General features: G+C 40.1%; 1 protein-coding gene across 1 annotated transcript; it reads left to right on the forward strand.

Annotated features, from left to right (window-relative positions):
* The first annotated feature begins 1,892 nt into the window (after positions 1 to 1,892).
* On the forward strand, positions 1,893 to 18,436 carry LOC106650249 (nuclear receptor subfamily 2 group E member 1). Its single transcript, XM_023461614.1, has 6 exons — positions 1,893 to 1,940; positions 2,017 to 2,245; positions 8,734 to 8,808; positions 17,032 to 17,262; positions 17,343 to 17,629; positions 17,753 to 18,436. The coding sequence occupies exons 1-6, from the start codon at positions 1,893 to 1,895 to the stop codon at positions 18,434 to 18,436; spliced, it is 1,554 nt and encodes a 517-aa protein (XP_023317382.1).
* The last annotated feature ends 963 nt before the right edge of the window (positions 18,437 to 19,399 follow it).

The raw sequence follows: 19,399 nt of genomic DNA on the forward strand, positions 1-19,399 counted from the left end.
TACATATGAGCCATCTTATTGATCATTTCTCTGACGATAGAACAAGTTTTCTATCGTAGAAAAATTGATACGCACAACTCGATCTAGAATCTATCTATATACCAGTAGATTAAGCGAGCGAGAAAGAGAGGGGGAGTGGGTGGGATTGGGAGCACGGAGTACATGCACGAGAATTGAAAAGCGAGAGCTCTTGGTACGCCATAGGGATATATTATATGGTTGGAAATTGATTTGATTATAAGCCAAAGTTGCGGAGAATGGGAATTCGTGTGAATTCGCTCGTCGAGCTAACACGTGTTTAATGCTCGATAGCAACAGCCGCTGTCGACTGTCGAGTGTGAATCACGAAATGCACTGACGTTTTCCACCCTAGCTAATTCAAGCGTGTGATGGGTGAGAGAGGCAGCGAGAGAGAGAGAGAGAGCAAGAGATAGGGAGGGAGGCGTATATACTATTCGGCGTGTACGAGAATTACTCGCTCGTTCGATTAACACCGACACGTACGGCTTTTTCGAGCGACAGACTTATGCTACACGCCGTGTCCTCTCCCTTTCCATTAAACACTCATCATATGCCGATATATATACCCATAGCTACTGCTACTCAGCACCAGTGCTTTTATTATTTGCACTGAGCAATTTAACATATCAAGGATTTTTACCAATTCAAATCGTTTTATTTTTAATTGTTATGCAAATAGTGTTTGCAAGTTATCACAATGACAATGATTCTCTTTGGGGATTACTAAAATACGGAATTATGAATCGTTGTTTTAAAATGCCTCATATCTTGATACATTCTTAGCTTTCATTCTATCGAGAATCAAATTTTTTTCAACAAAGTTATGGATTGTATGTACTGTGTGCGCATAGAAGAGAATTTAAATAGAATTTTTTTAGATTAGCTTAGTTTGTTTAAAATCGTCGAATGATCATAATCGAAATGGTTACTGAGTGAAAAATACATATTGATTACTTTCAAAAACGTGGCATCATTGTTGAATACTGTTATCTTGTAAAATAGAAAAGTGTTTTTGTATATTACTCATTCAATTTTTTTGTTGAAAAAATATTTATATTTTACAAGATCGTATCGTCTGGCTAAAATAACTAAAAATCACTTTATTAATTTAACCTAATGAGACATTTCATAGACTACCTTTTTAAGCAATATCAACGAATTTTTCTTGAGAATATTACGACTTGCTATCATGTAAGAGCAATGAATCTCTACGTGCAACTACAAAAAATAGACTTCGATACACCTTGAGGTTTTTATTGTATAGATAAGATTATATTTTAAATTGTGTACGCTGTTTCATAAACTGCTCGGAATCTTGATCTCCACAAAAAATTAGTATATCATTGTAAAAAAAGAAAATCGTCGCTAAAACTCCAAGTATTTGTCATAGATTTTTAAAATTTATTTCCAAAATTATTATAGAAATTATTCGCTACGTTCATTCGTTCATTTGTAAAAGTTGTATTTTGGACTTTGGGACAAAAGCATAAGCACGTTTACCTACACCGCTTGGGCGGTAGGGTTTTTCCCGAGCCCTGGAAAAGACAGAGACTCGTGTTGCTGCTAAACCATGGTAAGCCCACGAGGAGCCGTGATCATATTGCCCGCTGCGTAAGTTCGACACAGCCGGCAAAAGCCTCGAGAGGATAATCTATAACCCACTGCAGGTCTTCACAGAGAGCCCTGAAGGCCTCTCGGACTGGCAGTATGCATTCCGAAGGGAACAGTCCGCCATCGCTACCGCCCAATCTGTCTTCGAGGGCAAGAGATGACTGCGTGGAACGATGGAATACTGCACCGTCGTGACTCTGGACATCAAAAATGCATTCTATTATGTGTGCTAGAGTGACATCCTCTCTGCCTTATACCTAATGAACATCCCTAGTTACCTGCTGAACATCATCTCTGGCTACTTCCAGGCAAGGACATTACTGAACGCGATATACGACACCATCCTGAACCTCCCCCGCATAGTGAACATCGTTATCTTCGCAGATGACATTGCCTAGGCCGTCGTTTTCAAGCACCTCTAGCAGCTCAGCCTTGAGACAGCCAACCACAAAACCGAAATTACTGATCATTGGTAGGCGGAGGATAGATACCATAACCGTAACAGTCCAAGGCTGCCGTATCATCTCAGTTCCCTACATTGAATATCTGGGCCTTCACATAGACGCCATGGTGAGCAATGCGAAGCTGACTATTGTAGAGAGGATTCACGCAAGTTAGCTATTGAATTTGAAAAACAAATCTTCAGTTTAAAATTTTTAAAATATCGCACTCCTTTTCACTAGGAGTCTAATTTATGAATTGAGATTTTGTTAAAAAAGGAAAATCTTTTAATGATACACGTATAATCAATATCGAATTTCAACGAGATCGCAGCATCTTAGGCAATGGAAATGTTCTCATGATAATTAGGCTTCGGGTAAAAAGCCTTTACACGTTCATACGCATTCACGCCCTCGTAAAAGCATTCTCATGCTTTCACGGCCAGCATATGGCCAAAAAATATTAGCCCCGCTGCAACACGTTGTCGCGCACGCAGGTATTGCAACGAATCTAGGAAGAAGCATATAGGATTTTCGACAAATTGTCGGTGCGCGCCATCCGATACGCACGAAGGGCGCGCGCAGGCTAGGCCGATCACACGCGTTCCCAGGGAATACGATGATGTAGCAGCGACTCGCCATCAATACAAACATAGGCAGCAGAAGCAGCAGCAACAGCAGCAGAGAGACCACCCCCGCTTCGAGTCATATCAGGAGCGTTCGTCTTTTTTGGGGCTCGCTGCGAGCGCGCAACAGGTCGTCCGACGCACCCATCGCGCGGGGATGAACCGAAAAGGCGCTGTACGGCAAACATATCGCACGCCAGAGCTCGATTGTATAATATGCAGCGTGGGACTTGAGCGAAAAATCGATTAGCGCTTATCATGACCAAGCGTGTGCCACTTTATGCGCAGAAATTTTATGCGCCGTGCGATCGATTGTGCATTACATAAAAACAGGAAGGTCGAAAAACAGGAAAAGAGATAAATATATGAGAGCAAGCCTTGATGTATGCTTTTATTTTGCTTGCGCTTTGATTTTCAAAAAAGCAATCTCTATATTTAGGGCAACATTTATCACGACTATCTTAATTTTTCCCCGATTATTATCGATGATATAACTTAATTTCACCACTTTCTACAGCAATCATTGCGGAGAATCGACTTTTCTACGAATTAACGACTGAAGATAAAAAATCTGAAAGCAAAAAGCTCAAAAGCGAGGCAAACTCTATCGCACGAAGACAATGGAACATCAGATCTCAACTACCCTCATGAATGGCTGTCCACATGAAGTTTGTTCAATATTGTATGAAATAGATATAAGAGGGTTTTGAGAGGTGACGTAACTCGAGCTATATATATTTACAACCTTACGTTTCTGTCAGTCTTGTCCTTTTATATAATTTTATCCACTCCACTTTTATCCGAAGAGAAAAAAAGTTTTGCATTGATGCTAAAGAAAAGAAAGCCCGTGTTCTTTCGCCTCTCCACCTTCTCTCGCTTATTCAATGCTCTCGAATTACGAATCAAGCAGCCATTTTTTTTCTTCATTTTTTTACGCAAGGTGCATGTAACGTTCGATCTGACTGTGATGTTTTACGAGTACGAGCACCCACGCCGGGGCATCGTAGCTAACAGACGAGTCGCAGCTTTTGACGGGGTACTTGTACCGAAACGGCCTACACATTAACAGGTACCTGAGCATTTGTACATAATAATACACCCGGGCGAGTAATCGCTTTTTTTCTTTCTTTGTATTAAATGCATGTATGTATACATGAGTTGGCGAGAGGCTCATTATGAGGCTGAGTGGAAAAAAGTGGGGAAGCTGAGAGAAGAGAGAGAAAGAGAGACAGACATAGGTAGCCCGCCCCGCGTTGACAAAGAGCTTCCGGAGAAATGAGCTGCCACACCAACTAGTCGATTTTTTGTTCCAGCTTTACTGAGCGCATTACGAGACTCGCTTTAACATTTGAGTCAAAATTTCCTTCGAATACTTTACCATATTTTATTATTTTATCTAATGATGCCAGATAGCAGAACTACATTACTATATTAGCAAGTACTTTATATGGCAGTACTATACTGCTGATTTACTATATGATGGCAAAACTAACATCGGATATTAAAACAGCACATTCGAAAATCTCCGAGTATTGATTAAAAATGTTCAAGAAAAAATATTAACTCCGTGTACGATTTTCATATGATAAAAAATTTACGTACAAAATTGCTTGTTAATGGGTTCATTTCAAAGAATCTAATAAGGTCGCCGAAGGTCATCTTTTTTTTACTCTACTGTTATATACTCAGTGGCTGATTAGAAAAATTGCCGCCCCCGCGCAAACTTTCATTAGCCGCTCACGCAAATTCAAAAACAATAATGAAAGATTTTAGTAATTTTGAAGAAAGTTAAGAAAACATTTTTTTGTTTCAAATTGAATTTTTAAATGGTTCCTAAGTTGCTACAACAATATGTTTAGATAAAACATATTGTTATTACCGATCTTGCCTCTCATAGCTGTAATAATCGGTTTGTTAGCAAATTCATCAAAATTTTTCATTTTAATTTTATTACGTGGGGTTCATCAAAAATCTTATAGTGAATTAAACGCTCGTCCTATTCAAAGTTCCAAATAAGACATGAAAAAACTCTTAGCTGATCGTTGCATGGAGGGCTACAAGAACTAAGTTAACAAAATATGCATCAAGAGTATAGTAATTTACAACGTCAGTGTAAAAAGGTGTAATGATAGTTGAACGTCATAAGTTCAGCTCATATACAATCATATCAGTATGATTTTTATTTAAATTGTGGAAAAATATCTATATAAGTATCCATATCTGTGGTGGAAAGGACTAACGAGATAACTCCATTTTTTCGAAATCGAGTTTATGACATGAATTACCTATTTGTTATGTCTACTTTAAGGTACAAGTGTCAAAAAAGCTGAAAATAGCACCTATCGTTCAATATAATACCGTGCGTAACAAGATAAGTCCATTTCGCTGCAAACGATTCCCGGCCAAACGAGATAAGTCCACCTTTTCGAGTTCCAAAATGCGATTAAGAGTCTAGATTGATTTGAAAATGGGAGAAAATGATATTCCAACATACAAATGGCTCTCACACTCTTCGAATGTTGTGAATTTCACTATACAGTTGGTACATTTGATACACGAGGGGTCATTTTCGCAATTTTCAGTGTGGCCTTTTTTCGTTGCAAGATTTGAGATCTGACCCCAGTATAACGTTAAATGAGCTATTTTATCAATGTAAAATCATTACATGAGGTTTTGATCACAAACTAAGTGAAATTATCGATATTGAAAAAAGTGTGACCGCAAAAAGCGGACTTATCTGCTAAGCGGGGAAAGGGCTAAGGAGATAAGTCCATAGTTTTTGCTCCGTATTATCACTATGATGCACCTTTCAATTTCATAAGTACATAGTTCAAAAGATACCTCATAATAGGTAAAAATATCGTAGGTACAGATCTTTAGTCGTCCGCGTCTAGCTAGGCCCTCGTGCGCAACTTAAAACGCGTTTTTCTCGAAAACACGAAAAATGGAGTTATCTCGTTAGGCCTTTCCACCACAAATATATATTTAAAATAGTCAATCATCATTTCTTTACGAAATTGTGGCATGCGTATAATGGACTGTCTTTTGGTGCCGAATCATAGTCCATTTATTTCCAAATTTCTGCTCGCACCTGTCGCACGCATAATCTTTGCGCCCATCGTGAACTATATTTTTTTCCTGATCCAATGAGCTTTTTGACCAAATTTTTTTTCGCAATTTTTGCATGTGTAATCTTTGCGAGCTTCGTGGACAGTCCTTTGGTGCATCAGCAAATTTGATTTTTGTCCAAATTTCTGCTCGCATTTATCACATCCATAATCTTTACGACCTTTGTGAACTGTGTTTTGATGGACGAGCAAGTGCGTTTTTTGTCCAAATTTCTTCTCGCACTTATCACACGAGAAATCTTTGCGACCTTCATGTACTAATTTTTTGTGCATGAGCAAGCTCGATTTTCGTCCAAATTTTTGTTCGCATTTATCACATGCATAATCTTTTCCACCTTGGTGTACTTGTCTTTTGGTGTAAAATAAAATTTTATTTGCGTCCAAATTTTTTCCCACAATTATCACATAAGTAATTTCTTAAAACTTCATGAAATATATTTTTGTGCTTGAGCAATGTTGACTTATTTTTAAATTTTCTCTCGCACTTATTGCATGAAAAATCTTCTTGATCTTTATTTACTAATTTGTGGTTCATAATCAAACTTGATTTTTTCACCAATTTTTTCTCGCACTTATCGCATGCGTAAATTTTTTTATCATTATAAATTGTATTTCGGTATGTTATCATGATCGATTCCAAAGTAAGCACCTCCTGGCAAATATCACAAACGTATTGTTTTTTATTTGAAACAACAATGTGGTGTTCACTCAAATTATTTTTCAAGGCAACTTCTTCAGGTTTCTTCTCACTTGTATTTATTTTGGTGCTTAAAATGAACGATGGAACTTTTTATTTAATTTTAGTGCTATGGTTTGTTTCATCGGGTAAGATAGAATTTATACTAATTTGTCTTTACTGTAAACATGATCAGTGTGTCGAGGGAATATGTTAAAATCGTTTATGATCAATTTGTTTACAATTAAGTTACCGATTTATTTATTTACAATATTTGAAACAATTTAAAATTCTAACTTGTCGACGATTCTTCGAGGAACTTTTGGCCTTCTAAAACTAAGAACTTTAAAAAAATTTCCTGTAACATCGATTCAAAACATCCTTATAACATATCTATTTATATATTATGATAAAATTTTTAATATTTACCCCGAAATTTGCCGCCACTGTTCGATGCCGCCCCCAAACCGTGGCGTGATTGGCTTGCTGCATAACACGCTATTGTATATACTCACATACTATACTACTAGCTTAAAATTTGTTGGTATTTTGACCTATACATAACGTAGATATAACTATTCACAAATTATATATTTATTAATCCCCTTTAATGTTATAAAACGCTAATAACCAAGCTGATTATTGCATAAAATTCCAAAAGAAACATTGAATTATATAATTCGAGTAAACGCGATTTTTTTTAACTCGTTTCACAAACGTATATTGATGCTCACCATCTTTCATACTTTTATAATACGTCATATTTAAATTTTGAAGGAGTCGACGAGCCCAAAATATATTTCATTAATTGCATAAAGGCACGTGCCTAAGATTGATATCTATCGAATCATCGAGATTACCTTTAGGAGAGAAGACGTTCACGAGGCTTAGCCGTCATTACGTCCGTTAGTCGTCCGGAAATATAGTGTCATTTAAATGAGCAGGTTTCTTGTATGATCAAAACGTTAGGATGGGCGTGTTGCAGCTTCGTATTTATGCAAAGCAACGAACTTCTTAACGCGCGCAAAAAGAAGTTGTTTTCTGCAGCCAAGACGTTAGCCGAGACTCCTTGCTTTGCAACAAACAAGGAGGCGGGCAAATTTAGCTAAAGGTGGTTAGAAGAAAAGGTGGAAGCTGTTTTTTCCCTACAAAGACTTTCTCAAGAAATAAAGTCTGTCCGTGATGGTTCACACGGCAAGATGTTGCTTGTTAAAGTTTGAAAATGGTTCAACCAAATATACTATTAAATTTTAATTGTCGTGAGATTCTTTCCATTTCAAAAATATTTTCGTGTTTTCCTATATCATCACTGATACTAGTTCTGAAGAGAAATACCGTCATGATCAGAAAAAAAACATGCTTTACACTCACATCGTAATTTAAAACTTATAAGATAAAATCATTTTTTATTTTTTTATAATTGCGTTAATTTAAGACTGTGTGATGATGCACACTTTACAAGAATACTTGGTACCACTGTTACAATTAATTTGTGTTGTAGCATTACGGGATCTATTTATAGACGTTCGTCTGCCCTTTAAGTACCTGTTCTAGAATTAAATTTTTTGAAAAGTAAAAAAAGCATCAAGTGGATTCCTTTGGTACAAATTGCGCCCAATGAGTGGAGATGTGCCAAAAATGTAACAGTCATCAATTAATTATCGAAAGGATCTATGATTCCGAACAATAGGTCGGTAACAAGTTTTGTTAACGTTGATTGTTTGCATTTTGTACATGGTAGTTAGCGAAAGAGGTTGGAAAAAGCGTGCGAGTGCATGTAAGAAGCTGGTAATAGTCTTTGAAACTCGATTATTAGCTGTAGCTGCAACAAAAGGTCGGTTGGTTGAATTGTAAGGCCTCGACTATTAGAAGGAAAGGAGCATCAGAAAAAGTAAGCGAATGGCTTGCGCGCGAGAAAGTAGAAACAGCAGAAGCAGCAGCAGGAGCAACGACTGCAAAAGAGAGCATGAGAATACGCGGTAGAAAGACGCCTGAATTCGAGGGAGAGAACGAGAAGAAAAACAAGAAGGAGCCGCGCGACGTTCGGGCGCGAGCAAGAAGACGAAAGAGCAAAGAGAGAGAAGGCGGTGCAGAGGGTGACAAGTAGTATACGTATATAGAAAGGACGAAGCGATGCGCAGAAATCAGAGATTCTTATACGCGTCACATCGCCATTTTTAAAGGAGCCCGTACAGGAGCGAGAACTTGTGCCTTTGCTTTCTAACGTGCAGAGCGAGAGCATGGGCCAAGAAACGGCCATCCTGGGCGGAGACATCCGGCTCTCCGGTTACCTTGCTCTTCGTCGAGCAGAAAGAGAGAAAAAAGGCAGCGCGCGCGCGCGAGCGAGAGGCAGTGCAACGTGCGCGACTCGTCTTGGCGGGATAGCTTATACCTACTTCTTGACGGTGGGAACTTCTTGCCCTTACCGCGTCGCGCTCTCTTGCTTCTTCGATCCCGAGCGCAACGACGACGACGACGACGACGAAGAAGCCTTTGAGATCGGTCTGAGAGTTGCTTTCGCCCTCGCGCGTACCGCCTCGCAACTTTACACAATGCGCGCGCTCGTATATATGTACCTGAGCGCGGACTCGGTGCCCCGTGTTATACGAGAATCAAATGAAGAAAAAAAAAGAAGCAGGCCGGGATCGCTTCGCTCTGTACGTATATGCGCGCAGTTACACATGCTCGCGTACCTATACACTACATAGGTGTACAATGTTATATTTTTATAATGTACACCATGTCATTTAGCCTTGATGTCTACCTGATGTGGGTGTAATCACGGACTTTGAATGGCTACGCGCGTTACTCACTTGAGATTTGTTCTTGTATTATGTGTAAGGGAGGCTACTTCCCGCTTTAACTATACTCGTGATACGTACGTTGCAAATAAAAGATGAACATCGATTCGCCGAATCCTTGACGAGGAGCATTTTTTTCTTCTGTAACTCAATTAAACAAATGAGATTTCGATCGAATGAAAATATGGCTTGCTTCATTGAAATCGGCTTCGCTCAACAAAAATGAGTGCCCAAACAAAAGCGCAATAAAAGAGTATTCCTGCAACATGAATCGAGATCTCATATAGCCTCTCATACCGAAATTTTTTCATTTAATGATGATATTCTACAAGGTGTAATGCCGTGTCTTTTCTATTCTATTAATTTCTCACCGCCCTTTTGATTTTCCTCAAACGTTTTTCCATACTATTTTACAGCCTCTAATAATTCACATTTTATAATAAGTTTTTAAACGTGGGGATACTATCTGACAATAAAAGAAGAGAGAGAGAGAGAGAGAGAGAGATAAATAGAGAAAACTAATCCTTCTTTTGGCCTATCATACGCTTCACTGCGTGTAAAAACTGTTGCATAAACTGCACACACAACTAGATCGACCGAAGGACAAAAAGGCTCGGCTTTGACGCTCGCGTGATAGAGAATAAGCTCTCCTATTGCGCCGCTTTAAGAAACGACTCCGAATGAATTTATAAATGCTCGACAGGGTTGCGAATATTTTTGCATGTGCGTTACTCGCTCATTTTACAAAGTGAGTCGCAAGCCGCCAACATTTTGATGTTAAAACCCAGATAGCGTAAGCATCGTATTTTGTGCCTCCGCGCGAGGTATTAATTGTGTCAACGAATCCAAGTCACCGGAGAGCAGCGGCGCGTTCGATCGAGCGAGAGTACATTAAGAGTCTAAAAAAATTCAAGTATACATTATCCCCCTATTGTTGCCGCGGCAGAGCCGAGATCTCCGGACGACACCGCAACAACAAAATTGTTGTAGTTGAAAAGTCCAGTCGCTCTTCCCGTTTAATGAATTGCGCGCTCAGGTCAGGTAGTCTTTTTTGCCTCGCTCATTTGAACGAAGATTTTGAGACTTTTTATATGTAATAATGATCGAGTCGAGCACAAAGCTCTATTCATTTTCGATGAATACAATGACGAGCCACGTACTTTTCACTACACGTATGGCATGGATATACGCGTGTGTGTATGCGAGTGTGCGTAATAGAGATCGCCTAAGCCAGTGGCATACATCCGAAGTTACTAATGCATTCTTTAGAAACGTAATCGCGTCATTTCTACGAATGAGAATTTCCAAACGACGTCTCTCATCAAAATTTACGCGCTGACAAGCCTACAGCAGCAGATTTTTTTTCACCTCCAACGAATCCATCATGCCTGTATCATAAATGGCTAAGGATCTCTGCCGTGATTGACATTTGATAATACGAGTGTTATTAACATTTGAAAGTGATTCCTTGAAAAATAAATCCAATTGACTCTGCAGATTTCCGATCGCGTTGACTTTTTCTTCTATTTCTGACGACTTTTCTAATGAGTATTAGAAATCAAATATTACATAATCGCAAACAACCAAAGTTCTATCATAGATCTGGGCCTACGGGCAGTATTAGTAAAGATTCATGTTCATAAAAAATACTTCGTGTCTTATTAGTTATAAAATTGGAAATTGTATTGTAGAGTTAACTTTCGCATCACAGAATTTTTTAAATAAAATAATGGAATTTTCATTACACAAAATTTATCTAATAAAATAAAAATATTTTTAAACTAGATTATATGATTAATATTTAAATTATGATATAAAATGGAATTATTTCATAGTAAAATTAATAATTTATTACTGTAAATAAAGTACTGAAATATTCTACAAAGAGCGATAGTTGAAATTGATTTTTTTCCGTTAGTCGATTGTTTTTATTTATTTTGTTTCTGAGTGTATTAATCGAATAAATGAGTCGTCGGAAAATTAATTCAGCCCACGCATGACGGGGCATGCATCACGAGAAATTGGATTAAGAGGGAATAATAAATGTAAATGCGCGTCCTCGATGAAAATTGATAAGGTAGTGCGATGATCGACGATGGGCAGTATTATATTTTTGCGATTTGCCGATGCATAAGTAGCTGACGTTGGACGTTAGCTGTATAATGTTTCAACGAATCCAGCTGCATACATTCGCTCGAGCAATGCGCACGGGCAATCAAACGGGTAATCGGATCACGATTGAATTAGGGTTTGTAAAACTGACATCTGGAATATCATCGGTCTCGTGCACGGATCACCCAGTAGTTGCACCCTTTGAATATATAAAAAAAGACTTGCTGCTCTAAATGGCTACAATAATTTCCTACTCGAATCTCACTCATATTAAACATAAATATTACGTAGGTCAGGGCAGATTAAAATTTCTATGCCAAAGACGTTACATGAATATATGTGTATATTATAAATTTGAAAAATAAAAAGAGAGATTGCTCTCTGCGAGAAGGTAGAAAGACGGAGAGGAATTTTTCCGCATATTATGAATCAATCAGAAAAGTAAATACGTCATAATAGAGCGAAAAGAAAAATCTTAAAAATACACTCGAGCCGGAGCTGCGCTGTCGATAGGTATATATACATTTTATACACAGGGCATATGCTCTTCAGAGTAGACGAGCTGCCACTGTGGCGTTCGTGTACAGAGAAGCGCAGCAAATTATAAGAAAATAGATTAGCACGATGAGAGCCGGAGTGAAGAGCGACGACGACGTTGGCGGTGGTGCGTGCAGCCTGTAAATATAATAACAATAAAAAACGTATTGCAGTAGGGGTCTCTTATTGTTGTACATTATAAACGGAGCCGAGAGCTGTGGCGGTCGAGAGGCGCGCGCGCGCAACGTTTTGATTTTTGTGCGACTTCGATGCCCGCCGGCGACACCGCGCAGAGGCACACACACACACACGGTCGAGCTTCGAAGCCGAGGAAAAACATATTATGATAGAGCTTGAAAATTTCGTCGCCCTAAAACAACATCGTTTTATAAGCAAGGATCTATATGGACGGTAGCGATCTGCGAGCCCCATCATCGCGTGCATAACGCGAGCACGCACGCACCCGGTGCTTCTGCATGGACAATCGTATTTTCATTATTCGCTCTCTCTCTCTTTCTCTCTCGTGTTTAGCAGTCAGAGGTCCCACATTACAGTCGTTTAGCTAGAATTTTGCCTTTTTGACACGACGACATGAATCTCTCCCTCTGCTTTTCTCTAGCCGATCGCTGCCTCGTACTTATGCAGTATATTCATTCACACACGCATAAACTCACTCCCCCTTGTGCCGCATTATCTGCGCACTTATATTTATATAGCTCGAGGTTTACGCGCTATAAATGAGTGCGCTGATGCCTTTATTCAGGGAATGTATGTATATACGGGGCATTTTTTGTCGAGGCACCGACGACGACGACCCAAAGAGAGAGAGAAGCTCATCCACCATTACGCATCTCTGAGTCTATTCAGAGCTCGTGAATTGATTCAAGATCTGGCTATATGGTCTGTGAGTGCGGACAACCGCTTTATTAATCGGACTCAACAAAAGAACTCGGCTATAAGCTGCAGTCGGAATCAACACACAATTTTGCGCGTTTCTTTTTTATTGTACGATGCTGCCTCGCTAAGTACTGATAAAACCGTTGTCGAGATATTACGAATGTCTGTCAACTATGCAGATACTCATTACGTACACGACAAGCTATCAACGAAATTTCGAAAAACTATTTTTAAATTTAGCTTTGGATTCAAAGATGAAATAGATGCAATTTTATAAATAATTAAAAAATTGAAAAAAAAATCGAACGAATTTATCCGTATATTGATCAATACGAAACTCGAACTGTCTACAAGCATGCACATCTACAGATTAATCATGGACTTTCGACGATTCTTTTAAAAATAATTAATGCGCCTTTTATTACGAAAGTTAATTTAACACCTTTTACAAAACTCGCCTCAGGTGCAGGAAGCAGTTAGGCGACGAAATGTAACGAGCTCGAAAAACAATTTTGCTTCGTGACAAATTGTCAAGGAATTTGGCAAGCAAAGAACGAAGGAAGAATACATGGGACTTGGCGCCATGTACACGGGGTGTTGACTACCTTTGTGCTGCGCGTCGTACAAGCACGCTGGCAGCTCCGTCGGGCAGTTTAGAGCTTCCAACTTGCCGAGTTAAAAGTTTGCATCGGCGCGCATCGCACGAGGCATCGGCGAAAAGCCAGGAACAATGGGCTCAGCGCTCGGTAGTAGACGACTCGGGCGCGCGCGCGCGTCAAAAAACCGGCTTTGTTCGCGATCGCCACCCCGCATGCAAAAGCCAGGCCTAATTTTTCAAATAGTTACGCAGATAATCTCTCGCTCGGCAACATAATGTGCGAGTATATATATTCGGGACGAGACGAGGCTCGACATATTGTACCGACTACAGCTCGTACGCCTAGCCTCTATTTCGTTGTTCACGATCTTGTCCGTGTATTATGTTTCAGACCTTTTATGTGTACCTATATATATATTATTGTAAATAGAAAATCTCACATTCCGCGCCAATCGACTCGCTTCCACGTCAATCTTCCGTTCTGATATTACTGTATACGAGTACGTTGAGTCTATTTCAGCGTGCATAGTTGACCGAATCTCTCTCTCGACCACCAAGTGCACTTTACATTCATCGGCTGCGATAATCAAATAGAAGGATGTGCACATCCTCCGAAAATGCTATAAGAAACCTATAGATCGCGTAGGAGCTATTGGTCTACTACTTGAAAATCCATATCGGCATAAATCCTATATCGAATTCTAAATATTACTGCTGGTGCGAGCGCTAAAGTTACGAAGGCAACTACAATATATAATATCCTTGCGATCTCGATTCTTCGAGGCTCGATGCGATTTCCTGCCAATAGGTAACGGTATATAAAGTTTCGATTTTTACGCTCGTTGACACGAACGTCGCGCATAAAACGTAATCTGCGCAGAAATTTTCGAAATATTACCGAAATATTTGCCATTCAGGGCTGGAAAATTATGCCTGTCAAGTCGAGAGGGCACGAGTGTGTAATTTCCAGCTGCGAGCACACGCGTACAATGGGATAAACGGCTAAAGAAGAGTATCTCGTCTATTATCTCAAAGCTAAACGTATCGGGCCTGACATGCTCCGCGAGTGTGCAGGTACAAAAGCGCGACTACACATATTTCAAGACTCGTCTAACCCTCGGCTCGTCCAAGAAAAGAAAAACGTCCGCGCGTACTACGATGTAGAAGCCAAATTTATCGAAAGATCTTTGAAAGATCGATCTAGGCTTTCGTGTTTATGCTGCGTGCACTACTCTTTGCAGTAGTTCGCACTGCCGCCCGAGCGTCTCCGTATGATTTTTCTTCTTCGCGCGCGCAAAAATTCACTCAAAATGGAGTCACATAGTCATATCGAAAGGCCACGGACGTTCTCCTCGAGTACCGCTGAGCTCGCATCTGCCTCGTACGTCGATGCCCGTGTGCTTGCGTATATTATTCCGTATCATCCTCGTAAATACGCGCGTCTGTGTTTGAGTAGGGATCCCGTGCGGTATGTCATATACGTGCGACTGTGTGCCTGGCTGCGAGTATATGCAAGGATATATTATACATTGTACGCGCATAGTATACGCATCGACGAATCACAACGGAGCCAAAGTGCCTGAATGGCCGGCCCGCGGCCAATTTCCCTTCTCTTTCTGCAGAGATGACGCCCGAAATTGCTGATTTTTTTTGCAAGGGACTAGACAACGCATACTTGTATCATTTGCCCGACTTATATTCAAGTGCAAGAATAACGGGGTACAGTATTGTACTCGGATGCGCTTGGTCGAGTGCGATTCTACTCAAGAGGGTGTTACATTTAATCGAAAGAGAAAAAACTATTTTATCTATGTCGATATAATTTCATTTATCTTATTCACTTTTGCAATTTCCGTTCTTTTGTATAATGCCTTAAAACACCACCGATTATATATTATAAAATTAATTTGCTTATAACAAAAAAATTATAATCACTCCGAGAAAAATAAATCAAAAAAATTAATAGTTTATAGTAACCGATGGGTTTACGCACAAACTTTTATAAAAATTGCTATATTACAGCAAAAAAATGTCTACTTAAAAAAAGTAATTTTTACAATTTAGTCATTTTTATAAACATTCTATAGTACATCCCTTGATTACTATGAAATTAGCGATCTTTTCTTAAAAGCGAACAAATATTTAGGATAATAAACTTTACATATAGTTATTATGTAATTTTTTAGAACATAAATATAGAAATGAAAAATTTCGATATAATATAAATGATTATCAATACGTCCAAGTGAGGGTCCCCTTTCAAAACCCTTTCAGCTAAATGAGACTTTTGCTAAAAATTTAAAAAAAATGTACAAGTTTTATTTGATTTATTTAAATGATACTCTGACAAAGGCTAGTCAGTTATTTCATTTTTAGCTTATTTGTGCAATTAATAATAATTTAAAATTAGTTTTTAAATAATAAATAAATGTAATGACCCACAACACAACCATGTAGATTGTCTACAACATGGAATCATTTTATATTAAACTGAAAGTCGCATCGTTTGACTTTATAGAACTGGCAGGTGAAATTTAAAGCGCTTAGATAAAATTGCATTATTAGATAAAACAAAATGTTAGCCTCGAAAATACACACGTCCTTTGTCCAAAGCACGAAACTCCGATCAACGCAAAACTTTTTACTTCTCTTGTACGCGCTCGTCTTTATACTTTTGGTGGGTGGAGCCAAGGGAATCTCTCGCGGTAGAGGGGATAAGGTTCATACGCCTGGGCTGAATCAAGAAGGGATGCCGACTCTGCCAATGGAAGTTCGTCGTTGCTCGTAATAAAAAGAGAACAACCCTTGATGCTTTAGTCAGTAGTCGCTAATCTTCACTCTGCGGTGGACCTCGAAACTCGAAGTACAGACATTTCTCTTCTCAAAAAGTGGGGAAAAAAGTGCCAACATCTGTAGAGTGAATTGCTTATTTTTGAAAGTGCTGGTGTTTAGTTGGAAATTTGCCGAGTTTACTTGTGCGACCAACTTTTCTGTTGTTGTTATTACTGCAGTTGTTATTGTAGTGAATGTTGTTGTTGTTGTTGTGGCTGTTGTTGTTCTGTGGTCTGAAATTTTGGAAAAAATACGACGAGTGCCTCGTCGTTTTGGCATAAAAGTGACACTCAATTTCGATCCGGATGAGTCAAGAAAGTAAAATTAAAACTGTTCAAAAACCAGAAAAAATGGCCTCTTCAAGTGAGTATTATACTTCAATCGGTGCAAAAGTTGTAAAAATTTAGATAAACAGAATGTCATTGAGCAAAGTGTTCATAATGGAATCTGTATATCGAATAATCAAATGTTTTGCGAATACTATAATGCAGATCTCCACTTTTACAAATACCCGTGAAATTTATTTTATTTTTGTCAAATAATTTTGTTTCAATAATGTTGCAAGAATAAATATTAGTAAGAGTCTGCTTCTACTTTCGGGTGCTTTCGTTCAGAAATCCAAAAAGATTGATTAGCTCGATGAAGAGCGGCAATCTTGCCGTCGCGCCACTATGCACGCATAAATTTTTGAAATGCGCTCGACCGCATCTCAAAATTTCGTAGACTAAAAGACCGTTACTTGTAATTCGCAGGCCGCATTCTGGTGGACGTGCCGTGCGAGGTGTGCGCCGACCACTCCTCGGGCAAGCACTACGGCATATACACCTGTGACGGGTGTGCGGGATTTTTCAAAAGGTCGATCAGGCGAGGACAGGGCTACAGTTGCAAGTCGCGAGAGCTCTGCATCGTCGACAGAACGCACAGAAATCAGTGTCGGGCTTGTCGGCTCTCCAAGTGCCTCGCTGCCGGCATGAACAAGGACTGTGAGTGCCCCGCAATTGTTACCACGATCGATCGTAAAAATCGAGGACGACTGAAACTGAATCTTGCATCGTTTTTTCAGCTGTTCAACACGAGCGAGGACCGCGAAATTCGACGCTGCGAAAGCAGGTGGCCTTGCTGTACGGCTCGTCGCCCTACGACCGCTCGTCGTCCCATCCGAGGAGGTCGTCGGTGCCGCCAGCCCCTCCAGCGCCGCTACCGCCTACGCTCGCAGCCCCGGTTGCGCTCAACCTCGCTCTACCCAAGCCCGTCGTGAGCGAGCCGCTGATACCGTCCTCGGTGGCCACCACGCCGGTTCTGCACAACTCGCGCTCGTCTTTTTATCCGGTCCTGGATTTTTCCCCAAAGGTACGAGCTTGTCTATAGCCGCACAATATTTTTTATTCGAATAAACGATGCATGCATGAATAAGAATTAAGATCGATCGATTGATATACGAGTGAAATTTAACGAAATGCCTTGTATGATTAGATGTCGCCGTCACCGCCGATGCTGCACCAGCCCCTGTTCAGGCTGCCGCTGATCCTCGACACGGTGAACGAGCAAGCGGCCCGGCTCATCTTCAACAACGTCCACTTCGTCCGCGACATAAACGCCCAGACGAAGCTCTGCTTCGAGGACCAGCTGACGGTGCTGGAGGCCTCGTGGCGCGACCTCTTCCTCATCGGGGCCTCGCAGATGTACCCGCTCATGGACCCGGCCGAGATGGGCGGCATCACGCCCGACCTCGTCGTCCAGTGCATACGCTTCCGCGACATCATCAGCGAGTTTCACAATCTCCAGCTGAGCAGCGAGCAGTACTCGATAGTCAAGGCCGTCGTGCTGTACCGGGCGGGCCTGGACTACGACTCGGAGATCAGCAGCAGCCCGAGCAGCAACGGCTCCGGCTCGCCGCTCAGCACCGGCCGACTCAAGGACCCGCGACAGGTGGCTCGCCTCAAGATGGACGCCGAGTCGATGCTCTGGGCCAACATACGCCTGACCAGTCCCACGCTCTGCGAGATCAAGCTCAGCCGGATAGCCTATCTCATACCGCTGCTGCAGCTCGTCTCGAGAAAGTCCATCGAGGACTTCTTCTTCAGAAAGGCCATCGGCGACACGAGGATCGAGAAAGTCATCACCGACATCTACGTCAGATCGCTCAATCAGCGTTGAAACACCAGCAGCAAAGGCAATATATCCCAGTCAACTTGCCGAACTTCAGGCTTTCCGTCCACAGCTGTCCAATGAAAAATCCAGTGAATGCTCATCGAACATCCATTAGATACCTTAGAAAAAAAGTATTACCAGCCAAGCCACGTGAGCTATTTTTGTGATATACGTAAAAGACGTTTGTTATATTTACCATTACCTTTATTTAAATGTCCAACGTGCATTATTATTAACATAAGGTCGCATAGTGTACATACAATTATATTATACATAAATAGATTAATAGATATATTATATGTGCTCGAAAATATTTCGTTCGTCTTTAGAATTTCTTAGTTAATCGATAATAATTGTAAATATTAAGAGATTATATGTATAAAAAAAAATTATGGAAACTGTATTAGAAATACACTTTTTTATGTGATATATAAATAATAATAACATTATTAATAAAGTTTGATAATAAACTTATGAAATTTTTCGTCAGAATTACTTGAATAAAAAATGATAACACGAGTTTTTCTAATGTCAAGCTTGCGGTTTTCCGAAAAAAAACTTATTCCGTAGTTGTCAAAATTGTGCTTGAAAATTTAATATTCACAACAAAGTTTCGAGTGCGATTATATCTTTCGTAAAAACTCGACGCTAAACTTGGTCTAAAGAAAAAAGTGCAGCTGCATCGACAAACTGATCCGTAAAAACAACGATGGTAAAAAAAAATCAATTTAATTCTTCATGGTCATTTCGCTTCAAAAGTGTCCTCTCGTTCGTAACTTTTATTCGAATAAAAATCAAAATAACTTTTCGATGCAAAAGTAGCACAGTTGACCGATCACGACGATGGCCGTAGGATTTTGAAAAACAAACGAAAAGCCGAATAGGATGTAGCTTTGGGAGGACGACCGTTGGTCGCGTGCGTCAGCGCGCGGCGAAAAGGATGAGCTGTACTGCCAGGACGTGTGTACA

The sequence above is a fragment of the Trichogramma pretiosum genome, unplaced genomic scaffold (assembly GCF_000599845.2).
Source record: "Trichogramma pretiosum strain Unisexual culture from Peru unplaced genomic scaffold, Tpre_2.0 scaffold4, whole genome shotgun sequence".
NCBI classification, from domain to species: domain Eukaryota; kingdom Metazoa; phylum Arthropoda; class Insecta; order Hymenoptera; family Trichogrammatidae; genus Trichogramma; species Trichogramma pretiosum.